Genomic DNA, 27473 nt, shown 5'->3' with positions numbered 1-27473 from the left:
AGTACGATTTGATATTGCTTTGCCTGAAAGATTAGACTTGTTATCTTTTGAGTGTCGTGGAATTGTGTGTATGCTAAAACTAAAGGTTCTTAGACTTGACCTTACTCTGTACCCCTTAGATTTATTTTGTGCTTTTGTCCATATGTGAGAGCTGAGACCCTATCTCTATGGAAGGCTAAAGCCAAAGTAATGTTGCAATATTACCATTAAAATTGAATCCTCCAATTACGTTTAAAATGATTACCTGTGTCCCTGCAGCATTGTTTTATTCAGTTCTGTTAGAGGAAATCGGTAATTTAGTTTGAAACCTTGTTTGGTTGAAATCAGATACACTGCTCTCTTTCCCCTTTTAGAATATGGTAGTTTTCTGAACACAAAGAACATGATCAGATTTTAAAACTTAATGTTGTAGTTTGGATTACACTCTTTAGGCTTTGGGAGAATAACAAACAGGAATTGTTGTTGCTTCCCTTACCTGTACTTACTAACTGTGTTGTCTATACCGTGTTTCTCATTTAGCCTTGCCAAACTGAAGCCTGAGAAGAGATGAACAACAAACCAGATTCAAAAAGGTCTTTGAGAAGCACATATTGCACAGTCGATTTTTAAAGCAAACAATAAATTTACTTTTAATGAATTCTTAGTGGCTGTTGACGAATTTTGTTTACGACATCAGCAGTTTTGATGGTTTAGTAATTTCCATATTAATCAATTTGGAACTTTTTCATCTTGATTTTGAGCTTGGGGGTTTAAATTACTGCTTGAAAAGGCAGAGAGTGTTTTTTCCTATCATTTGTATTAGCCCCTTTTCATAGCGGAAAACCAGTCTAGCTGCTGGCGTATTCAGAAATCATCAGCACACACCAATCAGATGTTGGAATCTGCTTTCGAGATGATGTAACGCACTAGTTTGATTTCTTTCACAACATGGTGGCTAAGGACACATGCAGGTGGTGGGTTAGCAGTCCGAGGGTAGTGAGGTGTGTGGGTTGCAAGGTACTTTTTAGTCCCTTTGTGGGTTACAGGGTTTAAACAAACAATGGGGGTTAGGACAATATCTGTGCTTCCCTTATCTGTGCTTGGGGGTGGCTGAACCAGCAAGTCCTTCCTGGGGAAAAGTAGAGATACTTTGGCAAATAGTAATTCTGAGATTTGCTGAGACCACAGGGAGTTGAGAGCACACACTCCTTTATAAAAAATGTTTCTGGCAAGAGTCTGCCTGACCAAGTGATGTAATCACAGCTCTGTCAACATGCAGGTTGATCTGAGACTGTCCATACTTTAGAATGAAGTTTTCTGCTTATAAGAAGCCTTAACTGACAATCTCTTCATTCTTCACATCTTCAAAATTGCAGATAAGACTCCACCTAGTTAGCTTTATTCTCTGCGAATGTTGGAATTGTATCCTACTTAAAAATAAATGTGATGAAGAAACAGAGAACCATTTAAAAAGCGTGTTGAGAGTTGGGGTGTGTGCCTGTGAGGACAGAACTCTGCTCAGACTTGGTAGCAGCTGCAGTCCGACCTCACCCCGAGACCCTCCAGGCAAAAGCCCTCACCTGTACTACAGAAAGGAGGCACCCATAACAGTGTTTATTTGTTCATGTCGGAAATATCGAGGCTCGTAGATTTTTATGGCTCAGGCCTAATTGCCCTGCGGATTAATGCGACGAGTTTCACATTGGTAAAATTAAATGGCATTCTGTATGAACTGCTGGCGATTTAGGGAATGCAGTTAAAATGCACCTGTGGAAAAGTCTGCCCATCTTTATGAAATGCAGGCACAGGACTTTGTAATAGAAAGAAAAAAAAAAAACTCAAAAAGATAGAGTTTGCATAATTTTACTTGTTTTCCTGTTTGTTAGCAGGACAGAGACCAGCCCCGTTGTATGAGTACACATGCTGGGGGGATTCCTCGGAATAAGTTTTGAATTTGTAAATCCCAAGGACTTAATGTATGCTTCTCATTTGAATGGAAACAGAGATTCCCGTTTTTAACACAGGAAAATAAGTGTCAGATGGACCTGTTAGCAGAGACAAGTTCTAGGGTAGCTGATCTCATATTCTTCTAGAATTCTTCTCTTTCTTGTTAGCAGTTTTAAATAGAGAACCTCTGACATCAACAGTATTGCAGTTGACTGCGGGGAAGCCAGAGGAGGCACCAAGCATGACGGCGAGGCCTTTCTGAGACCTTTTCTGATGTTCTTTAACGCTTCTTTTCCACAGACCTGTGGCATGAATATAGAACACGAGTGTCAAGGATGACACCTACTTTATAGTCTCCGTAAAGCAAACCTTTTCGTAAAAGAAATTTTTGACAGTTCTGAGATGCTAAGTCAATTTCAATTCCAGACGGTGTAGAAAATGGAATCTTTTTCTCTGCAATTGATGTGAAAATTGAAGGCTAGTGACTATTCGCTCTCTAATAACACAGGGTAAATAAAAACTATCACACCATTGAAAAATGTACTGGAAGACAGGCCAGGCTAATGACATTTACTGCAACATATATTGGAAATATTCTTTCTGAATGTTTTTATTTGTTTACCATTAGAGGTTCTATATCTGTCACATTAAATATAATGGGTCCAAGTGCCTGGTATTCCTAAATATATTTTTGTCAAGCCACAAATTATCATATAAAGATAATTGTTTCACTCTTTCAAATACTCTTCTAACGAATTCACTGGGAAAGTGACCTCTTACATAACTGAATGTTAGATGGCTTTCCTGTGACCTGTTTAATAATAGCCAATTCAGAAACAAAAGACTAAAGTTGGATTAAATTTCATATAATAGTCAAATAGCCATGTGTCCTGTTAACCTTTCTACTTCTTTGCTTTTTAGAATGGATGTGCTTTAAGCTAAGGCCAATACCCGTAGAGCCATTCCGATCCTCTCTTGCTCATTCTGGCACATTGCTCTAGCAACACCCTCCCTCTCCAGCATCATCAAGGATAACCCTTCTCTACTGGATCATTCACTTTGTCCCACACTCTGCTGTTATTTCCTCCATCTTAGAGGAAAGTCCACCTTAACCTCCCTACTCTTTCAACTACTACCTCATTTCTCTCTGATGCATCATAACAAACCCTTTGATAAGTTTGTATTTGTTGTCTCCATTTCCTGTTCTGCCTTAAACTCCCTTTGGTGAAGCCTCATCCCCCTTGGCTCCACAGCCTTTCTCTTGTATGTCACCAAGGGCCTCCTCATTGGTGAGTCTTCCCTGTGCATCGTCACCTCACCTTGGTCCGCCCACAGCACTTGGCACATTGACTGTTGCTCTTCTTTGAGCTCACCCTTGCTGGGCTCTCTGACTTCCTTTCTGCCCACTCTAGTTCCATCCCCTCTGCCAGTTCTGTGCCATGCTATGCCCTCCAGATATTGGAGTGCCCCCAAACTCAGGTCTTATCTCTATTCTCTTTTTCTCTTTTCATTAACACAGAGTTTTTATATTCTTAAGAAACAGAGCCTCTGGACTCTAAATACAGTCTATGGGCAGATGATGCCCAGATTCACATTTCCTGTCTGGGCATCTTCTTTGAACTCTAGATTTATAGGTCTTACATCTTCTTCACGTGCTTACTTGACCGTCGACACTTGACATGATCCCAACTCAGTCCAAATAGTGTCTGGAACTGTTCCTCTCAGTCTTCCCCTCTCAGATAATAGCAGCTGTGTTTTTTCACTTGGTTAGGTCCAAAACCTTCAAGTAATCCTTGACTCTTAGGTTTTCCTTACATTCCACATCCAGTTTTGATGTACAAAAGCAAAAGCCCTTTTGGCCTATAATTTCTATAAAACCCCGGTATTTTTCAGTACCCACATCCTCTGCCTCCTGCATTCCCCACCCCCCAACACTTTTCCTGCTTCCCCCTTGCTTCTTTACGATACATTGTCAATACTGCAGAGAGAAGTCACGTCCTTGCCTTCCTCTGCTCATCCCCCAGCAGCCTTCCACGTCATACAGAGGAAAGGTCAAAATCTTTAGAGTCACCTTTGGGCCCTCTAGGACTTGCCTTCCACCCTCAGCCTCTCTGAACTCTTTCCTTCTCCTCTTGCCTTTGCTAAGATTCCTCCAGCTGCACTGGCCTCTCTTCCCTCCACTGCCAGGTCCACTCGAGTCTTTGTCCTTGCTCATCTCTCTACCCAAAACAATCTGTTCTCAGATACCCACAGGTTGATGAAGGTCAGCTTTCGGGGGGATGGGCCAACCTTGCAAACATCACTCCCTCCCACCACGACACTTCCTTTCCCACTTTTTGGCATTACTTTTTTCCTTTGCACTTACCACCACCTAATACCTGATGTGTCACACTTGGTTTAATCATTGGTTGACAGCCATCAAGGATTGGGAACCCTTTTTCCCTATGTCCCAAGCAGACAGCCTGGTGCACAGTTAGTGCAACAGATGCCAGGTCGCCCGTATGCCCTCAGCACTTCCTCCAACCTCCAGCCCAGCTCTGCCTTTATGCCTGAGACCTCTCAGGCCATGCAAGGAAGCTCTTCTTTGTGCAGGACCGCCAGAAAAGCCCTTGCAGTAACACTGCCTCAGAGCAGCCATCAACCAATGACCCACGAAGCCACTGTGAAAGCACTCCTGTCCCTGTGGCCCGTAGGGTTATAATGTGCAGGCCATGTGGTCCTCAGACCTGGAGCGCAGCAGGACCTGGGAACCTGTTGGAAATGCAGAATCCTAGGCCCAGCCCAGACCTCTTGCCATCAGAATCTGCAGCCCAACAGCCTTAGAGATTCCTGTGCACGGTCCAGGTGGGAAGGCCAAGCAGCCCCTCCCAACCTGCTCCCAGGGTTTGCTTCAGGCTTGAGCTTCCTCGGCCACAGTTGTAACTGGCTTGAGAACACTCTTTTTGGGCTGCTTTTCCTCCCGCCCCCAAGTCATGTCTCCACTCCCTACCATTCCCTTATCCCACTGCCCCAAATCCTTGTCTCAGGATCTGCTTCTGGTGAAATCCAGACTCAGATGTATTTGCCGAATGAATTAATAAATAAAGTTCCTAATGTAAGTGGTGACAGTATATGTGAGGAATTTCTACCTGGAGTAATTCTGCGATTTCTGACAAGCGGTCACACCAGGGCAGTGCTGGTGTTTGCTCCCATCTTTGGAAGATGATGTCCCTTCTGAAGCCTGCTTGTAACTGAGCAAACAGTCCCCAGAGAGCAGGCCTTTTCACGCTCTACATCATGTCCTTTGGTTTATTGTTCAAGTTACCATTTTCCCTGCTCTTAGTAGCTATCAATGATTTAAGTATTATCTGTTACATCAGACTTTAAAAAAGATACGATTTCCAAATTAAATCCTTCATGCCAAGAGTCCCCAACCTTCAGGCTTTGGGTTGTATAGTGGAGGGGTCACAGATGCAAGCAAGCAAGGAGCAAATGCTAAACTTGCTCTATTAATGCCTTCCTAAACCTTAAAACGTCAAGCTCAGGAGATGCTGTAAGATTCTCTCCCTAACGGAAGTTAGAACCCTCGCTTTCCTCTTCACCAGCTTCCCAAGCAACAGCTGCAGAGAATGAGCTGATGAAAGGCCCCCTCCCTTCTGAAGCCCACGCCCACATCGGTTTACAGGCCTTGTCACCTGCAGGTGCCACCACCCATAGATGGTGCTCTGGAGTTTTCTCTTTTCCCTACCTGCCCTAGAGGGAGGACCCTTAGCTGAGCACTGAGGGCCCAGCCGCTCCAGGGGCCTGGGATGTTCCTGAGTCTTACTTGAAGTGTAGTTTGGGGGTGGGGACGACTGTACCTCATTAGTTTCTCCTTCAATACCACCTTGAATATTTATATTATAACTTACATCTCTTCTGTGTTGAAAATGCTCTCTCTCTCTCTGGTTTACATAACAATTTCAGTCCTTAAAAAAAAAGTAAATAAAAGAACAAGTTTACAATTCTCTGTCCAAAGGAACAGGGACTTTGAACTGACGCTAACCGCGTAATATCCCTACTTTTTGTATAAAGGTTTCTCTGTTTTTACTCTTCTGTTTCTAACTCTTAAGAGAGTTACCCTTTATCTCCTCTTGGCACATGTTTCTGATTTTGTTGGGTAACATGCTGGTCATTAGGACTTCCCTAAAGAGAAAAAGCATTCCTCATGTGTTGTACTTTCACCAGTACTCTGGCTAGCACTTGGCATTCATAGAATGTTGATATTGGTGGACAGTCTGCTAAGAACATTATTTCTATGACCCATTTAATCTTCATTAATATCCCTGTAGGGTAGGTGCTCTTTTTAGTTCCATTTTATGGATAAACTGAACACAAAGGTTCAGGGAGGTACTGATGGCCAAGGTAGAGCAACACTAAATTTGAACATTGGTCCACCCCTAGGGCCATGTTCCTACCCACTCTGCTGGACCACCTCACCCTTCTTAGTCTCTTCCAATGTGTTCTGCTGTCCTAAAGCCCTGTATGAGAGCCAAGATTGCTATGAGGTTAATCATGTGAAGTGGCATTGCTATGGTAGCTATGAAAAAATAGAGATTCCTGTTGCTAGCTGGGAAATGTGGAAGTTAGTATCCTTTAAGCATGACTTTTAATTTTTGTTCCTATTTGATTTCTTAGCATCCTCTGTCTATGGTCCTTTCTCTCCCAAAATAATTCTTAAGGACTTAGGAATTTTACTGTTAATTTAAAAATTACTAGTTGCCACATTTCTTCCCCCACACCTGACCCTCAAACCTGTCTATATTGTATCCTGAATATTAGTGATGAGTTAAAAAAAAAAAAAAAAAGGTTAACTTTGTCCCTGCTCTCTTCTTTCAAGATGGCCATATAGTCCTATAAATGCTTTAAGTTCTTTACTGTTTTTTTCCCTCATTTTCCCTTTACTGTATACCTTCTTGTACCTCAGATCTTGCTCTACTGCTGCTGTTTCTTTCCTTTTATCCTTGTTAAAATAATCATGAGGCCATTCTTTTTCTCAGAATGTTTTCACAGTCTTCATTTCCTCTGTGAATCTTCTGATGTGTTGTACTTTCTGTCACTTTCTCCCATGCCCCGTCAGTGCCACCTGGATCAGCAAACTTGCCAGATCCTTGGATGTGCCAGAGACCATGGCTCAGCCTTTAGGGCCCTTCCTCTTGGGAGACAAGTCAGGCTCGGGGCTGCCTGCCTCTCAGGCACCTGCATTGTGTCTGTCTTGATCCTCATACCTGGCCTTGGCACATTTCCACTGCTGCTTGTAGAAAAATAATCTTTTATCTAATCCCTGCTTTTATAACTACTTTAGTCATTAGGAAAGCATCCCAGGTTTACTAGAATTTCAGGTTTCTTTTCTTTCTTGTATTTCTTTTTAGGGTATAGTGTTAATTTTTTTTTTTTTTTTTTTTTAGGAAATGATAGCATCAATTTGATCTTAGGTCGATTCTGCAAGTTTTAAGAAAGTAAACTTTGGACCCACTGTAGAAAGGTATTCTAACAGGATGGACATTTTCCTTTGGTGACCTTTCTAGAACATAGCAACAGCCAGATGCTTGGAGCATAGTGGCAAAGCACTGATAATCATTGACGTAGAACGTTGTGTACTATACGCCTGAGTTGTCCTAGCCACACTGGGGGAAAGGTGATTGCCTAAAAATAAATTTGGTTTGATGCATCCCAACATTCAGGTAAGTGTATTTGCAAATGAGCAGTAAATCTCCTGATGGGGAATCATATTCAGCACTTAATGATAAGTATCCTATTAAAGATGAACTTTCACTGCTCCTCTGCAAATTGGCAGGTGAGAGGCACAGATCTGGAACCAAGGATGTCTGCAGCCTGTGAAGTGTAGCCTGATGCTGTGCATGTCCTGCATGGGTGCTCCTGACAGGAAGGGCTGGTTTCCTGAGGTGGGCCAGGTGTGGGCTCCTGGCCCTGATCACTGCTCCAGGGAACCGCTTCCTTCTCCCACCATATCCGGTCCCCACTTCTCTCACCCTGCCAGCTGTGGTAGTATGTGCTCTGAGGCAAGCCCAGGAAAACATGCACCCACATGCCTTACGCAAAGAATAACCAGGGGAGTGAGGTAACTTCTGAGGGTTTCACTGCTCACCGGGCAAAATCGTTTCTAGTGGTGAGCAAGTGGAGTTTTTTCAAGGCTGGTTATGGAATGTACGTGATTTCTTAGTAATTTTGAAGTAAAGCCATTCATGTATACATTTGACAAGTGTTCACTGGAGGCCTGCTGTATGCTGGGCACCATCCTGGGTGCCAGGGATTTGGGTGTAACTGAGAAGATGAGGCAGTGCCACGGTGGCCCTTGTGGAGGGGGGACTTTGGGCGAGTGTGCCCAGCCCAGACTAGGAGTCAGAATATCTCCCTCCAGAAGATGGCATTATAACGAAATCCAAAAGGTATTTTGAGTTCTCTTTTTCAAGGGGGTTTTGGGGGAAAGGAGCATTTTGTATCAGTGGGACTCAGACTCTTGACATGATCCTCAGTAAGAAACCTATTTTACCTTGCAACCCAGCGGACGCACACACACAAGCAACTGAGACAAACCCTTCACCGAGTTAATACTTGCCCTTCCTCTGTGTAGTGTGCTGTGATGCGCCTTGCTGGCAGGCAACAGCGGGTGGTGGTTAAGAGCCTGGACTCTGAAGTTAGATCACCTGGATCCAAATCCCAGCTGTACACTCACCAGCCTTGTGTTTGGAGCAAGTTAACTAACCTCTTTGTGCTTTACTTTTCTCAGTTGTAAAGTATGGATAAGAGTGGTACCTGCCTCACACCATTGTTTTGAAGCTAAAGTGAATTAGTGATATGTACAAAGCACCTTAGAACTCCTCCTCATACAAAGAAAGAAAGCACTATGTAAATGTTAGCTGCTCTTGATGTTACTATTATTATTCTGTAATTCACTTTTTTTTGAAAATGCCAGGTGAGTCCTACCAAATCAATTTTACGTTCTCAATGGGTTGCAATGCCCAGTTGAAAAATACTATTTAGGTGGCAGAAATGCTGTAGGTTTGCAAGGCTGGGCTGAGGTTGGGTGGGGAGAAGATGGGGGGGGGGAGCTGTTAGGGAGGCAGGTGGCCGCTCATAATGGACTCATGGTATAGTTTGTACCTGATGTTAAGAACAAAGAGAAGCCATTGAAGAGAATGGCTTGGTAAATTTACATTTTTTGGAAAATTAAAAGATGGCTGCAACAGCAGTGTGTGGACTAAAGAACGGGCCCAGAGCGTGTGCCAGGAACTCCACTGGGCAGCTGTTAGAAAAATGACGACCAGCCATGGTGGTGGCCTTGGAGACAGAGATATGATATGTGTCTCAGGAGGAATCTAGAGGTCCTGGTGATGTAAAAAATGAGAGAGAAAAAACAGTAAGAAATAATTCCTACAGTTTTGGCCTGATGAACTAGATTGATAGTGCTACACTGACTAGAAAACCCTGGAGGAACATGGTATTTGGAGAAAATGGACACAGGGACTCTGACTTGCACTTGTCTGCGACACACCCAGTAGGGGTCGCTGGTGAGCAGCTGAGGGAGAGGGGCTGTAGAGATTTGAAGTCCAAGACAAAAAAGGTGACATTTGAAACCATGGTAGTATTCATGGAAGGGCTGTCTGGGATGTGTGGGTGCAGGGAAGGAGGAGCAGGGAAGGCCAGAGCTCTGAGGACCCTTCAAATATTGGGGGCAGCTTAGGGCAGGGAGTAGGGTGGTGGAAGCTTTTGGTGCCATAGGAAGCTTTTGGTGCATCTATCTGCTGCAGATAGAAGGAAACCAGAAGATTATGCTCATTAAAGCCAAGACAAGAGTGTCTTTTATTAATTAGAAGGATGTGATCAACAATGTTTCTGCTGAGGAGTCCCTAGGACTTGTGGCCTTGGCTGCAAAGGAATTACTAGCATCAGTAGATGTCGCTGGACCAATTTTGAATTGTTACCTATTTTACATCGTATACTTTAGTGTTTCTGTGTGATGCCGGTACAGACAGAATCTCTTGACATAATTCTTGTTCTAAGTTAAGGATATCATATATTATTTCCTGTTTTAAGAAGCAAGCTCTTTTTTTCCAATACTCTCTACACACAAAAAACCTGCCAGATGTCTACATTTTCTAGCAATAGAATAACCTTTTAAGTGACACATTAATACCACTTGCAGATTTTCACAAAGAATTACATAAATTAGAATGTGAGGGATTAATTTTTTTAAGTAAATTGTTACCAAAATATAACTTGGAAGAGAAGCAAATTTAATGATTGGTTTTGTTGACTATGGGATCACTTCCTTCAGTGGTGAGAGGATTTCTCATTCCTTCTCTCTGCTTTATCTTTTCCCCTACATGTTGGCAGGTATGTCACTGCTGAGCATATGACCAGAGTAGGTGTGATCCTGATGACATCAGCTGCTCTAAATTATGATAATACCTTACTTCCAATTTTCTCTCATGTTTACAAAACCAGAAAAGTACTTGGGTCAGATAAATAGCTTGCTTCCTTAAAATGCCAGCTTTAAAATTACTTTTCTTTAAAGCCTTTTTAAAAATTGTGACATTTAACCATTTAACCATTTAAGTAGGAGTCCTCAGTCTATACTTGCATACATTTTCAGACCGTGTTTCTCAGAACGAATTTTCTCGAGATTCATGAGTGCCTCCATTCCTGTAGCTTAAAAAAAACCCTTAAAAAAACTGCAATTTACAGATATCTTGTGTTTCAAGGCAACACTGTTCATCTTCTGTGTTCTATCCAAGGGGATATAAAGTTGTGGATACATTCAAACTATTAATGCTTTATGTAAACTATTGAAATTGGTATATTGAGCGTGTGCCCATTATTTTTAGTTTGTTGCCTTTTCTGAAGGGTTCCTCGCTGTGCTCTGCCTATCTGCATCATTTTTAAAACCTTTTTATTATTTTTTACAGGCGTATTTAATATCATCAATCATTCTATGTATTATGCACTTTATAGTCATTGTTGCGTTCAAAATCATTTCAACTAGATTTCTTGCTAGAAATATATTTCCCATGAAAGTAGAGAATTAGATGTATTTCCTGCTGTGACACAATTTTAATTTCTTTTATATTTTCAATAATAAAATATTATAAACCAAGTATTATCTTTTAAAAAGTAGAAAATGAAGCTAGTTAGCTATTGTTTGTTTGGTCATAGATACCATTACGATCTTTAAATAGGTTACTCCTAAGATTTTAGATCTGCCTTATCAATTTTAATGAACAAATAGAGAAAAATGTATGTAACATTTTCCCTATGGAACTCTTGTTTGGAAAGGTCCCATATTTAAACATAGTTTTTGTCTATATGGGTCTTATTACCTTTACTGTAAAGATTTTATGCTTTTACTCTTAGAGTAGACCCCTATCTATTTAGTCTGGCAAAATTTCTTTGAACAATATTTTTCTCGTGCAATGGCAGCTATGTAATTCACTGAAGCAGAATACTCCTACTATTTTCAGGTAGTCTGGTCAGCAATGGGAAAATGCCTTTTCATTTAGAAGTGTCCTCTGCTGTTGTGTCTACATGCAGCTGATGGGCAGCTGTCTAATTTAGAGAGAAAACACTTATTAACAGCCAAAATAAAAGAGAGTATATGAAGGCGTCTCTAGTCACCAACTGTAGAATACCCAAATAGCATCAGGAACAATGAGGAGAAAATGCAAATCATTTCTGACTCATGGAATGTTGTTTTCTTCTCATTTTCGTACTAAAAGTCTTTCAGCTGGAGTAGCAGTGTTGGCCTGAAGAGAGAAGGCTTCATTTGGGTGGTTATTTTCAGTTGTCTCAATTAGTTCTGCTCTTGAAAGGCTGTTGGCCACTGTGGATGGACTTTGAGGGTGACGTCTTTCGGAGTAAATTAGTCGCTGGGACCTGGGGGGCTGAATAGTGAAGTATGGATGTGAAAATGGGATCATTTACAGAGATGTTGCAAATAATATATTTTCCTTTTCTCTGTTTGGAAAGCCAAATGTATGAAATACTCTTTCTTGCCTTCTTATCTCCATGATTTTATCTGTAAAATATTGTTTTGGTTGTAGCACAGGCCCAAGTAACTGTCGTTTAAACGAGATAGGACTCATTTGTCTCTAAAACAAGTCTGGAGATTGGCAGTCCAAGGCTTGCATGGTGGGTTCAGAGGGTCAGCAAAGTCCCTGCCTCCCTTCAGTCATCTTTACTATGTTTTTCATTTTTTTTTTAACTGTGGTAAAATAGTCATGATATTTACCCCCTTAACCATCTTTCAGTGTGCTGTTCAGGGCCATTAACTACATTCACATTGCTGTGCAGCTATCACTACTGTCCACCTCCAGAACCCTCTTCATCTCACACAACCGAAACTGTATCCTTTAAATACCAAACCCATTTCCCCTCCCTGACCCATAACAACCACCATTCTGCTTTCTGTTCCTCTGAATTTGACTCTTCTAGATACTTCATATAAGCGGAATCATACATTATCTTTTTGTCACTGGCTTATTTCACTTAGCATCATGTCCTCAAGGTTCATCCATGTTGTTGTTAAGTGTCAGAATTCCCTTTTCAAGGCTGAACACTATCTCACTGTACATGTAGCTCACATTTTGTTTATCCATTCATCCATCAATAGACATTTAGTTTGAGTCTATCTTTTGGCTTTTGTGAATAATGCCACTATGAACACAACTGTCTTAAACATGTATTTCTACCTTTGTTGTCACTTCATGGTTAAAACTCTAGCCATCTTATCAGAATTCTAAGCAAAAGAGGCAGGAAAGGGAAAGGGGAACTTTCAATGGAGTCAGCCCCCTTTCTACCAATCATTCTTGAAGTCCCATATCAATTTCTATGGCCACAATTTATCAATAACAATGATAATAAAATAGTATTTATTGAGAGCCTATGTGTGCCAGTACAGAGCGAATGTATAATTCCTTTCATTCCCAATATAAACCTGTGAGGATGGTTGCATTTTACTAAGGAGGAAATTGAGGCTCAAAGAGGTTAAGTGTGTTGTCCAAGCGGAGTGAGTCATGTGACTGTGTACACCACATAGCCAGGAAGAGGAAAAGCTGGGATTTTTGACCCAGAAATCTGGCTGCAAATGTTTACACTCTTAACTGCTGTCTTCTGTCTTCTGTTCGTATTCTCAAAGGAACCAAGGGAAAGTAATTTTATGTCAACTAGGCACATTTCCTCTCCCTGCCAAACCAGGGTTCTACTTCTAAGGAGGGAAAGGAGGATGGATATTGGAAAGGCAGCACCTGCTATGGTGAGTCTGCTCCTGGGAAACCGCTATGAGTCACTGTTTCTGAGACAGGTGGCCTCAGGCCTCTGAAATCGGAGCTGCTTTATAGCACTGGGCTGCTGTTCACCCTCATTCTACTGTGCTGGCCGAGACCAGCCACTACTGGCCAGATCATTTTGGCTTAGCCAAAAAGACAGGAAGTGGACCACAAATACTGGAAAACCTTATTATATCTACCACTTGAAATGGTCATGGTCTTACCAACTTAGCCTAGAGGAGCTACCTAGAAATGGAGGAAGGAATGAGTATATGGGTATTTTTGTTAGAAAATCATATCTATTATATTGAGGGATGATTTCTGCCAAGAGTTTAAAAACATGATTGTGTTTAATCTTTGCTACTACTATTTTTTTATAGATAATATTTTTATTATTTAACAGTGCCAATTGTAACACTTCAGATAACCTACATCTTTCTGATTTTGGAGTACAAGCTCTTAATCAGTGTACTAATGTTGATTATACTGACTTTGGTGCCATTTTTATGGATACATTCCCCAAATGTATTCTTGGGTTACAGCATGCTAGATCTTATTTTCTGGGACTTAGATGGTCATTTGCCTTCAATCTTAACCATCTCAGTAGAAAGATGAGACTTCCTTCTTCAGTGTTTAGGAAGTAGTCCTTAAATAAATGGGGCATTCTTGGGTGAGGACCAACATACATTTTACTGTCCTTTGAGCCCTCTTCTTCTTTGTAAATAATGAAGCTATTGCATTGAACTTAGTTGTTTATCTTAAACGCTAGCCCAGTGGTTCTCAACCCCTAGGGTTTTGCTCCAGAGGGGACTTTTGGCAGTGTCTGATGACTCACTTGGTTGTCACCAGCAGGGAGGAGTGCCATTGGCATGTTGTGGGTGCAGGCCATGGATGCTCCTGAACATACTATGATGCCAAAGAGAGCCTGCCACCCCCACCTCACCTCTACATAGGATTGTCTGGGCCAAAATTTCAATTATGCCACAGTTGAAAAAACTGTGTCCCTACCCACACTGACTGCTATGTGACATGTGTTTGCATTGTTGATCTTCAGATAAGCTACCCAAATGCTTTAGTATCTTATGCTCGGTTGTCCTTGGATCCCCTATCGGCAGCTTATTTCAGTTGTTACTCTGTATGGAGGAGCACTGCCCCGGTGTCTTAGTGGATGCTTAAGAGTTAAAATTACATTGAAAACTTTCAAGTATTTTACAGCGCACATGGTGTTTCACCATTGAAGATGCTTACATAGTGAGTGATCCTTCTTAAAATTTATTTTTAATATGATTTCAGTGTAATAAATACAGATTTTACTTTGTGAACTGCCAACATATAAAATAACATAAACAACCTAAGAGACGTTCAAAGAGGCTGAGGTCAGTCTAAGAGGGAGACAAGTATTCTGTGATAGAAAGAATTGGGGATGTAGATTTGAAGCTGTCTCTTCCCAACCCAGTTCTAACACCTCTGACACTTAACCCGTCAGCCTCAGGTTCCTCTTCACACATTTCCTTCTCATGTTCCTCTAAGAACTAAATGAAAGAATATGTGTGGAAACCTTTTTGGAATTTTAAGATGTGGTACGTCCGTCAGCTCATGTTATTCATTAAGTTCTTTTCTCATGGGCTTCTCTTCCCTTAGGTTAATTATTCCTGCATTAGTTTATTAGCTTCTAGATAGGTATTCTGAGTGGCTTTGCTAAAAAAAGATGTATAGGTTATTTCTATCCTTTGGGGGTAGAAATAGATCTATTTATATTATATACTATCCTCAACAAAGTGAGATTTGCTAATACCCCATGATTATACACACTAGTTTAGGCCAGACAGTTTCAAACCTCAGCCAAGGAAAAGCAGCATAATGATATCCTGTAAAAGCATACGTAACTGGGGAGACTTGAGAATTTAAACTGATATCCGTGGTATTGGCTCTGGTTCCAGGACGGTTTATTGGACAAACAGGGCACACTCTTACGGACCTCCACATTTTGGCTTGCACTCTCCAGTGAGTGAGTGGAGCCTCAGACCACACAGCAGGCAGTGCAGACGAGACAGCTCTTAGGAGATGGAAATAAGCTGGGATGAGAGGAATTCCAGGCCAGTGCACAGATCAACAAGTTCTATATTTAAACGCTTGTTGAACTATTTAGTCAAATAAGGAAAAATGTGGTGGTTTGCCATTTGTCAAATTTCATGTTCCCCTTCCCATGGAGGCTGGGCTGATTGGAGATGAGACGCTAAGCATGTCTCCTTGTTCTAAGCCCTTGTCACTCTGTCCCCGAAACTTTCCCAAGATTTTAGATCCTAGTTACCAGCTGCGCTCTGAACTACCGTTGAGTCATAAATAATAGGCAGTGCTGTGCATCCTGGGGGAGTGAGTCACAGCACGGAAGAGTAAAGAACCTTTCCTGAGAAGAGCTGTTGCCATTTTGTGGTGTCACACGGTCATCTTCTGTATGTGCTATACTCGTCAGGACCCAGGTGTGCTGCAGGAACACTGAGTTTACCCAAATATGTGATCTTTAGTCCTATGTTCCTTAAGAGGATGGTGTGACTCAGGTAGAGTGGGTTTTGGCTTGGAGGCCTGTGGGAATCAGCTGGCTCTTTTCTGCTCCAAGAATTAGGCGTGGCCTCCAGCTCGCACCCTGCAGAGTTTCTATTGGGCCTTATAAAATGTGTCGGCTCCCTAATATTAAATCTGAATATGCAAAAGATAAAAAATGAATGTCTGTGCCTCTTAATTTACTCTGTAGAGAGCATTCTCTAAGATATTGAATCAACAGAAATTGTTCCCTATCATCAACAGAAAAAAGTGCTGACTGACACCTTAACTTTACAGATAATGAGATCTTTGGGGAAGTTTTAATCTTTCAAAGTTTCCAGGAGCTATACCAAAGGTCTGTTCCCCTCCCCTCCCCCAAACTTCAATGACCATATTTTCTGTTTTTGTTACTTTCATCTGCTCTGTAAATGTAGAAGCATAGAACATATTTGAGAGTGTTTCAGCTGTACCTGTAACTAAATATCTCCTATCAGTAGTTAGAACTTTGAATTTGAATTGCAATGCATATTTAATTGAGGGTGAATATTTCCAACTCAAAAGAGATATTCTTAAATTGTGCATGTGTTTGCATTGTCACATAAGTGTTTGCAACCTGAATGCAATTTGAGTATCAGATAGGCAGATGACAACAGAAATTATTAGGATTATCTTTGTTACTAAATGCAACTGATTCTTTGTCCTAATAGAAAAAAAGGTGGATAGTAAAATGTCTTTCTACCCTGTACTTTTTTTTCAAGTATCCTTTTGAATAGATGTGTTTTTTGACTTAGGTGTTATTAGCATTTCTTATGGGGACTGCCTTTGGGGCAGTACCGCTTGCTAAATTGTTCTGACGCTTTAGGAAAAGGAAAACCATGGTAACCAGATGTTGGGTATGATTATTTGCCTCTGACCTGGCAAAGTGTTGAGTTTAACAAAAGAAGCTTAATAGAAATGTTCAAATTGACCCTTCTCATCACTTGGGCTGCTTAGAGCTCAATCAATCTCTCATTATTATCAGAGTTATTCGAGCAAAGGCAGCAGTGATAGTATTTTTCATAATCACTTCTTGAGCCAAATGTAATTTGCAATTTGGAGTATTGTATTATGAAACAATAATGCATTAAAATGAGCAGTGCAAGAATTAGGAGTATAGTAGTAAAGAAAGGATCTAGAGAAGTAGTTGTGTGAAAGGCCCTCTCAAAATCATTATAAGTGGACATGGCTGATTTCAATGCCAAATTAAGCATTTAGAAAAATCAGAATCATGTGTTGTTGTTACTATGTTTAGGTATGTGTATGTTTATTTTAGATGTGATATATATATGTATATATATATATAAATTATATATATATAAATTATATATGTATAATTTATTATAAAGTTGTAGTTAAGGGGGAAACAAAAAATGCACTTTGCATATTATTTGCATCTCCATGTTTGGTGTTATGGGATTTGTGTGGTTTGATTACCTATGTGGGTATATGTTGAAAAAAATAAGGTGTATCAAGCCTTATAAAAATTTTGTATGGAAGGAACAGTAATTACTATTTGACCCCTCTTTACAAAGGGAATTTATTTGCTACAGAAAATATGTCATGCAGTCCATGAACTAGCTGATGCCTAAAAAGCTTTAACGTTATAATTAAGATATACTTCCACTCATCTTCTGTCATTTTACTTGAATGGCTCTAAGTATAGGTTATAAATATTATTTCAGAGTCATTTATGTATTTATCTTGTGTTTTGAAGGATTACTGTGTTTGCTTGTTTTTTTTTTCCTTAAGTCTTTCCATTTAGATTCTATGGTAGTGTGTGTGTGTGTGTGTGTGGGTTTGGGTTTTATTTGTAAGATATTTGGAATTTAGAATGATTCGTGTAAAATTAAAATTGATAATATGCTAGGTTCAATTTCTTCATTGTCATTTTAATATTTTCTTGTTCCATATCCTTCCAGGACTCCTGAAGTGTCGGGTTACTAGACATATCAGTGCATCCTTGATTAGATAACGCAGGCTACACCAGGGGAAGAGTGCACTTATAAGGACACTTAATGGGAGTCCTGAAAAGGGTGTCTTGTCCATTAAGGGTATACTGCATGTCTAAAGGCTGTTCTAGCTTGGTTAAGTAGAAGCTATATTTTCTTTAAAAAAAAAAGTTACTTATTTTTTCTGGATGTCAGGCAACCCAAATTTAGTTTATTAAATCTAATCAGACTAGCACTGATGAAAACTGTACACAATCAAATAATGGTTGTCAAGTTTGTGAATTTCCTTTTAAAGAGAACCCCTGCTAAACTCCGCCAAGTTAAAACTGCATCCCATTTTATAAAAGCACTATCAAGTTGTCATGTACCCTTTCTAAGCCTCCCTTCTCATCATTGTTGATTACCAAGATGTTTTTTGCCTAAATAGGAGCTTTCTGCTTTTCATAATCAGCCTTCTCTTCCCTGATTCATCCAGCATTGCCACAATCTACTGCTGAGCAAATCAGTATGCTATCATGGTAGCGATTTCTTAAAATGTCACTAAAATATGTAAGATCCTGTATGGGAAGGACATATTAGAAGTGACTTGTTTTTTTCTTATTTATGAAATGGAGGCTGAGGCACAAAAAAATAGGGCCAGAAACTATGAGCCACATTATTATAAAAGATAAATGCATGCAGCGAATTCTTGCTGTTTTACCCTCTGATTGGGTTCGGACAGTTTGACATGTTTCTGCTGTTGCCTGGCCGTATTTGCATATGTCAGTACAGACAATTTTGACTTATGGAGTATCATTGCATTTAGAAATATTGGCAGTATCCTGGGTATGTGGGTAGTTTTTATGATCCTTTCCAATGGTTGAGATCAGTTCTTGACCTTGCCCCAGATTCCTGGTCTTCATAGACAAGTTCCATTTGGGAACAATGTCCTTTGGACCTCATTGCTGCAGGAAATGCAAGATTTATCTTATTTATTTCAACAAAGATGTTTTAACCAGCTGCTGTAAGTATAAAAGCATAAGGGTAATTGACTGTCTTTGGCTCCTCAAGTTTTTGAGGTGGCTGGGTGTGGTAAAAAGAGTCTTAGGTCTGAAGTCTGGCTTTGCTACTTACTTGCTATGTGGCCTGTGAAATCATTAAATTCCCCTGAGGTTTCCCCTAAAGAGGAGGATGATAACACCTACCTCACATGCTGGTTGTGAAAATCAATGAGATAAAGTATGTAATAAAAATTCAATAAATTCTAGTGAAATGTAATTAAGTAATCAAAAGAGCATTCAACAGGTGTTCAATTATATGTCTCACTTAGGATTTACACAAAGTGAACTTTGTAGGTCTGAGAATTTCAGTTTCTCTAGATGTATCCAAGCACAGGCCCACTGAAATCTCCTAAACTAGCTATGAGGTGACCTGAACTCTTCTCCTAGTTTGCAGTGTGACTTTGGGCAGCTCTGCATACCTCTTGGACCTCAGTTTCCTTGTTAGTCAAATACAGACATTGAATGGGTGACCATCTTTCAACTTTGATTTTGCAGAAACGTGTACATATTCCTTCAGTGTGTATGGAATCTTATTGTTGCAATAAAACAGTCTACAAAGATATATGGCCAGATTTTTTTTCTTTTTTTTTTTTTTAATTTTTTTTTAAATGTTTTTATTTATTTTTGAGACAGAGAGAGACAGAGCATGAATGGGGGAGGGTCAGAGAGAGAGGGAGACACAGAATCCGAAACAGGCTCCAGGCTCTGAGCTGTCAGCCCAGAGCCCGACGCGGGGCTCGAACTCACGGACGTGAGATCATGACCTGAGCTGAAGTCGGACGCTCAACGACTGAGCCACCCAGGCGCCCCCAGATTTTTTTTCAACTAAAATTTAGAAGAGTTTAAGGCTTTAAGGCAGAAATAAGTTCATAATTGTGTTAGAAACCAGAGTGATGAGTTGAGAGAAGTCAATGCTAATACCAAGAATGTGAGAAAAGATTGAACCAGAATCAATTGAAAAGATTTTCTAGAGAAACTTGGATCAAAAACCATTTATGAAAAGTATGACACAAAAGACTATAGAGGAATAGTGTTAACAGCTCATTATTTTGCTTTGACTTGAGTGAATGGTATGTTCCTGAGGCATTGCCGAGAGTTTGGAATAGAGGAATAACACAGTACAGGCTATTCGATTTTGCTGCACAGAATCTTTAATCCGACTCATGGCACAGCTGGTATCTCTCAAGGATCTTTAGGGTAAATGGCAGCATCATCACAGTGGTCAAAGACAGGATACCACAATGGCTGTGTCCTCCAGAAACAACTCCTATATTAATAATGAGTTACTGGAGAAAGGAAGTGATTGAATCATGTGATGGTGCAAATATTTAGAAATGAGGGGCAAAATGAGTTTGATGACAATGTTGACCATTCTAGTCTTGAAGTCAGATGTTCAGGGAGGATGGGTGGCTTCTAGTCACTGACACTAAATTTGTATTTGAACCATTTCAACACTCTCCCAGGCAAGCAGTATCACGTAACCTACATGCTTGTTAGGGTAAATAGTAAGGCAAGTATTATAGCAAAGCCCTCTTTAGATGGAAAGACCTTGGTAATTAGCTGTGAGAAATACCAGATTTCTAGGTGACATTTCAGTGATTTTTTTTGAAGAAAATCTTATTTCAAAAATTATTCCTCAAAGCTTACGAGATAATTGGTGCTGGTTATTGTGTTCATCTATTTTTAAGTAAGGCAGAAGATTTTTAAGACTTCTACTGTATCATGTTTTCAAATACGATATTAGGAAACTCCATTTCATTACAAATCCAATTATATTTTTTATTTTATTTATAGCAGGATGCTGTGCATGATATCACTCAGCATAATTTTTTCTGAGGATCTCTAATTTTATTAGCAATATAAAATATAGTAAGATATTTCAATGTTATTTATACTGCAGACAGAATTGGGTTAATTTATTAAAAACTGAAATGATGGTTTAGTAGCATGAAACTCTTACAGTAAAATTTTAACGACAGTTCTTTCTATATGAAAAGAAGAGAATTTTGTTACAATCCGGTGATTTTTTTTTCTTTTCCCGTTCATCAACAAGTGCATGTTTTGCCCATTATTCTTTACTGTAGTAATATATGTGGCCGATCTGGCAGACAGCAATGATCTCATTTGTAACGCGTCATAGTAAAACCCATTTAGCAGATTACTTGGAGATTACTTTAGCTGAATGAAAACACTGCTGTATTCTTTATGAAGAAAGCCATATGTTTAAGAAATGTTACAATCAATTCTACTCTGATAAGACAGGGCTCATCCACTGTATCTTTCTGTGAAGGAGTCTTTAGTGGCTTGGTGGCATTTTTGTACTTTCTTCATATAGCAAGGACCTGTGACATTTTTCTCTATCAACTTTTTCTCTCAAGCTTTATATTTTTATTTTTGTCTCTTATTTTTTTTAAAGTCATTCTTCTATATTAATATACCCTAAGATATGACTAGCAAATTTTTCCCCAGGTGCTGGGGTCCATGATGACTTTCTGTTCCAGGGTCACACCCATTGGATAGTAGAGCTTTCTGTTTGAGCATGTGTGGTGGTTAGTCAGAAGGCAGTTCCTAAAACCGATTCTTTGCTGAGAACGGGTTTGCTCCCTGGACATACCAAGTACAATATTTTTTTCGGCTTTGCTGTTCTTTGGAAAGTGACCCATTTGAAATTCATCTGTGGCTTATAAAAGATAATAAAATAAATGTAACTGATGTCTTCCAAGTTTTAAGCAGCTTGCTATGGAATAGTTGTTTTCATAGGTTAATTACTGATTTTAGTTGTGAAACTGACTTTGAGAATACATGTATAGCTCAAATTTTTCAGTGACTTCACCCCTCTTTGCAGGAAGAATTAAACTGATAAATTAAGAGAACACTACAATGTATTGGCAATGAATGAATGAGTGTGGAGCTACTTTCTTTTTCTTTTTACACTCTAGAGTTGTTGGTATATATTTTTTTCACCTACAGCCTCTATTTTATTCTGTCAAAAAATTACAGCTGAGGGATTCATTTTTATCCCAATTATAAAGTATTATGCTGTGCTTTTATAGTACGCCTTAAAGAAATCACATAATTTATTAACTAAACCATGCATTAGGGGAAGTGTCCAAATGTAAACTTATAAACATTTTATCTATGGTTTCTTTACTTTTTAATATATTAATCTTGAATTTATACTTTTAAAAAGGAAGTATACTATAACAGTTTAATAAATTTACAAATAATAAAATAATATATTCTGGTGATTCAGAGGCAGCATAGGAAATATTTTAATATCAAATAAGTGAGAAAAAAGCAGTTCTTAAATATGAGTCAGGATTCACTTTTTTTTTAAATCATGTATACTTAGAAGAAAAGTTGAAATTTGATAGAGGTATAAAACTGAAACTTTCTCCACAAACTAGCACCAAGTTCATTAAAAAATAAATATCTAACCTAGGTAATTAAACTCAATGTTAGGTTTGGTACCAAAAAAATATCTAAACCTTTAAATCATAGAAAAGTCAACCACTCTTAATTTTTCCTTATATTATTAACTCAAAGAGAAAATGTACATGATCTCTTATAAGATTAAAGTGTACCTCTTGGTACAAAGAGATATACATTTGACTCTTGAACAATACGGGAGTTGGGGTACCAATACCTTGTGTAGATGAAAATCCATGTGTAACTTTTGACTCCCCTAAAACTTAACTTCTAATAGCCTACTATTGACCAAAAGCCTTACCAGTAAGGTAAGGTAAGGTAATCTTTTTACCAATAAGATAAACAATGTACTAACACATATTTTGTATATTACACATACTATCTACTGTATTCTTACCATAAAGTGAGCTAGAGAAAAGAGAATGTTATTAAGAAAATCATAAGAAAGAGGAAATATAGTAGTATACTGTATTTATAGAAAAAAATCTGGGTATGAGTGGATCCATGTTGTTCAAGGATCAATTATATATCTTGTGTCATGGCATAGTGGTTTTTAAATAAAATACAGTTTTGAATATATGTAATCTAGAATGTGAACCAAAACACTTCTTTAAAAGCAAAACAGGGGCGCCTGGGTGGCTCAGTCAGTTAAGCATCTGACTCTTGATTTTGGCTCAGGTCATGATCTCATGGTTCATGTTCAAGTGCCAACGGTGCAGAGCCTGCTTGGAATTCTCTGCCTGCCTCTCTCTCTCTCTCTCTCTCTCTCTCTCTCTCTCTCTCTTTCTCTCAAAGATAAAAAAAAAAAAACATAAAAAGGAAAACAAAACAGGTCAATATGGCAATGTTGCATCATTTGAGGGATATTTATGAACTGAAAAATGGTTAAAATGATTTCTTTAGGAATCCCTCTTATAAGTAAATATCATATGTTTAGATTTGAATTTGCACTTTTCTTGATGTTAGAATTTGATACATTTTATATTTCCAGATGCCTCAGTGTTGCAGAATTTTCAGGATGGGAACTCATGGGGGCTTTAAATACCATCTACATGCTGATGATGCTCAAATTAATTTGTCCAGCTCTGTCCTCTTCCCTGAACCCCCTGTAGATGCTTAATATATTTTTGTCAAATGAATGAACTTATGCTTTAGATGTTGGCTCCTACTGAGATGTATCAGTTTTTTATGTTCACTCTTTCATTTATTTATTAATTCATTCTATAAAGTCAGTCATTATGCCTTACTCTTAGGCATTATTGATATATTGACAGAAATAAAGGAAAGAGAAAGTTTTAGTTTTTATTTTTAATGCTTTATATTTATTAGTTTTAAAAGCATAGTACATTTATCCCTTGTAAGAAGTGGTCAAATTCCGGGCTCAAGTTCTTAGGGATTTTTTTTTCTCTTTGCAATTGCAATGGTCTGAAGTTAATTTTATAGGCACTTTTGAATGCTCTCTAATAATATACATAATTATTAAAGAAATGGTGGTGGTATTTTAACTTTTTTCTTTTTTAACATTTAAAGAATGCTTTTCTTTCCTTATTTATTTATTTTATTTTATTTTATTTATTTCAGAGAGAGGGAGCACAAGTGGGGGAGAGGGACAGAGGGAGAGCAAGAGAGAGACTCCTAAGCAGGCTCCATGCTGAGTGCAGAGCCCCACGTGGGCTTGATCCCAAGACCCTTGGATCATGACCTAAGCTGAAATCAAGAGTCAGAGGCTCAACTGACTGAGCCACACAGGCACCCCATGTCCCTTTCTTATTTATAAACCCCTTTGCAAACAGTGTTACTATTTAATGTATGAGATGTTCCTGTGTACACATGTACATTCCCATATACTGTAAATTCGTATTTGAAATTAGATTTATATTAATAAAAGAAAGACCTATGCTACAAACCAAGCCATTAGTTGAAGTACTTTTTTTCTCTTTTATATCAGTTTTCAACTACCCTTTTTTTTTTTAACTCTTCTCCTTTTTGATATGATTATCAGCATAAGTCAGATTCCTACTTTGTCTTCAGAAAGAAATAACATATTTTATATATTTATGACTGCTTAGTTGAAGAACTATCTATAAAAGGTTTATTTTTTGAAATATCTGGTGACCAAATCACTAAGATGAGTATTATTTGAGGGTAGGTAGTACATGTATGAGCACGTGTTCAAACAACATGGTCTTTTATAGAGAAAAGGAACAGAACAGGACAAAGAATTGATAGCAAGCCTAGGCTTCTGAGATACCTTGGATGCCAGAGAGGGTATTTGTGTTTTCACAGAGCTGCCCAGCTCAGGAGCCATCTGTGAAAGTTTATGTGGACTGGTTTTCAATCATGTGTATGTTCCTCATGTTTGTTTTTGATCAGATATAGATTCCACATTCACCAATTGCTTCTCATCAGATTTCAGAATAGTATTTGATGAGAATGCCTTAAAGCTTTCAATTTAATAAGCTCAAAGTGTTATAGCAGTGTAAATTATCCTTTGTACTTTAAACCTTGTGAACATGGCCTTGTTTGTCAGTTTTTAAACTATGATGAATGTTTCCAATAAACCTATGAAAGTAAAGAATAGTTGTTTATGGAGAGATTATTAAATAGATGATTGTGGATTACCATTCTTTAGTCTTAAGAGAAACCCATTCTAATGCAGATTTTTGGCCTCTATCATTTGAAGTATTCAGCACTCAGTCCTATACATTTATTGTTTGTTCAATAAGGATGAACTATGAAGTTGTTTACTTGTGTTTTGCCAAAAGAAAAATGGGTATTGAGGCCATTTTCAAAAGGGTTGTCTCTGGAAAGTTCTGATTAAAAGTAATTCCAATAAATTGATTGAAAATATTAATATTGGGCAAAAATCATGATTTGCAGGTGACCTTTTGGCCCTCATTTTGAGGCAGCTCACATTTCATTGAGTACATATGTCTTTGTCACAAAAGAATGAAAACTCATTTTGTATATATTGACAAGTTAGAATTTTTTGTTATCAACAGGTTTGGCAAACATCGAAAAGATGACAAGATTGAGAAAACGGGTAAAATAAAAATACAGGACTCCCTTACATCAGAAGAGGAGAGGATACGAATGAAGCAGGAGCAGGAGAGGTAGACTTCAGTCATTTGATTAACCCTCGTCAGATAGAGCTTTTTTTCTTTTCCACTCTTTTTTCTTTTATCTAATATGAAGAATTTGTACTCCAATGGTTTTTAGTGTTTCTGTGGAATAAATACAATGTAAAGAAAGATTCAAAGAAAAAATCATGTGTTTATTTGAGGCATTAAAGTGAGTTTAAATGGTTTTAATTAAGATCTTTGCCTAGGAGATAGTTTAGATAAATAACATTAATAGCATAATAACATAATTAAATAAACATTAAGACTGAACTTATAATCACTTTTAAAATCACAAAGAAATATTTACAATTCTGTTTCATTCATTTATGAGTTTATAGTATTTTATAATAATTTTTAAGACTATTTCTCTGGGAATAAAACTTTGAATTTTGATATCTCATTTAAAATATTTTGATTTATAACAACAATTGAAGAGACTGTTGCTTTTGGGCTATGTTGTTTTTCTCTCAAACGAGACATTTGTTTCTTTCTTTCTATTTTCCTATCATATTTTGTGAAATTTTCCACTTAAATTTGATTGTTATCTCTTGTTGAGACATTCCATAAGAACCCGAAAACCAGTAAAATGAATGAAAAGTTACCTTAACAGATATTGAAACCCATTTTGATAAGTGATTAGAATTTCTCTTGTTGTCATTCCCCGGGGATGAGAAAGCCACTTCACATTTTTGTCATTAGAGTTTGCAGACTCATAAGGAGCCCCCTCTGTATCATCACTTCACATTTTCAGAGGTGCCGCAGCAAGAGATAATATGCCTGTTGTACTCTGAGTAATCTGGGGTACGAGGAAGTTTTTGGTGCCTGGCTCAAGGCTGAAAGACTAAATATTGTCCATAACTAAGATTAGAGTCCAGCACCTTCAATTCCAGATTCTTGCTAACAGTTCTAGAGTCAGGGTACTTTCAATCTCACGCTTAATGAATGAAAGAACTAGAAAGAATAATCTATGATGGTTTTCTTTACAAGAGATTAATGTTTGGATATTTTTCCAGTCATCTTTCTCCTATATCTGAGGTTTGGGGCTAAGATAGTTACTCTGATTCTCTGTTTGTAGCTTTCCAGAACATTAAATATACAAGGGGGGAAAAGTATGGACTTTTAATTTATGATGCAAGTCTAGGTTCTTTCTTCTGGTACTTCTCCAGTTTTGTTTGTTTTAAACCCTTCCATTTTCTTAATTTCTAGGACTCTTTGATCCTTTTCAATTTTGGGACCCCCAAACTTATTAATGGCTCACTGTTGTCAGGCCAAGGCACACAATATTCCTTAGTGTATATAATATGGTGCTCAACTGCTCAGTACTATAAACTTCTATCCTAAAAGTCTTTCTTGCCCCTAAAGGAAGAGAGCATATACCAACTAAATGTATGTACTCAGATTTATCCACAGGCAAATATGTGATTTGTTAGAGAACAATCTGAGCAATAGAAACATTATACCTCTTTTCTATTTTGATGCCAACTATAGGGGATAGCTTCATGTATCCTGTACCATTGTTCTTATTTGAAATATTCTTTTCTTCCGGTTTAAGATGGTTACTGTGTTTCAATGCAGAATTCTATCACCATTTTCCAAGATACTTGTTATTATGCATAGTCAAATTTTTACAGGCAAACAATGATTTTTACATAATGGTTTCACTTGTATTATTAATTTGCCTAAGGCACAGTTCACTTTCAGTTTTGCTTTTAATCTCCATCTCTGTACCTCTAATGATGCAATACTTCTGGGAACTAGGTTGGTCATAATGAATTTACAATGTGCAGGAGGCCTAGAATAAAAATCTTTTAGGGTCAAGGAACCAGTGAATGGTCCATTAAAAAAAATCAATTAGCTTCATAATTTAAGGAAACTATTATACTCTGACTTTGTACTTCAGGAACAATTTTTATAAGTATGTTTTATTTAAACTCATGGATCTTGTAATAGAGCAAGTGAATGCATGAGACTTAGTGAATTACATAAGTGGGGCTCGTTTAGTGTTTGGTATTTGGATAAGGCAAACCTTTTGTATGTCCTCCTTTCTATTCTGACCAGTGGCACTGGCGGTGCTTTGTTGGAGAATGCAAATTGCAACTTCTTTGGGAAGAATTTGAGTGGAGG

General features: G+C 38.4%; 1 protein-coding gene across 15 annotated transcripts in view; it reads left to right on the top strand.

Annotated features, from left to right (window-relative positions):
* PARD3 (par-3 family cell polarity regulator) overlaps positions 1-27473 on the top strand; it is a 662524-nt gene that overhangs the window by 466443 nt on the left and 168608 nt on the right. For 10 of the 15 annotated variants that reach the window (XM_049626964.1, XM_049626959.1, XM_049626957.1 and 7 more), the window contains one exon: positions 25230-25340. The exons of 3 other annotated variants lie outside the window; for them this stretch is intronic. In XM_049626964.1, coding sequence (XP_049482921.1) covers positions 25230-25340 — 111 coding nt within the window. Of the gene's footprint in view, positions 1-519; positions 638-25229; positions 25341-27473 lie in introns of those variants that run through there. 2 more of the 15 variants (XM_049626968.1, XM_049626969.1) reach the window with 1 other exon arrangement.

This window comes from Panthera uncia, chromosome B4 (genome assembly GCF_023721935.1).
Source record: "Panthera uncia isolate 11264 chromosome B4, Puncia_PCG_1.0, whole genome shotgun sequence".
Taxonomy (NCBI): domain Eukaryota; kingdom Metazoa; phylum Chordata; class Mammalia; order Carnivora; family Felidae; genus Panthera; species Panthera uncia.
This window is presented reverse-complemented; position numbering and strand designations above follow the sequence as displayed.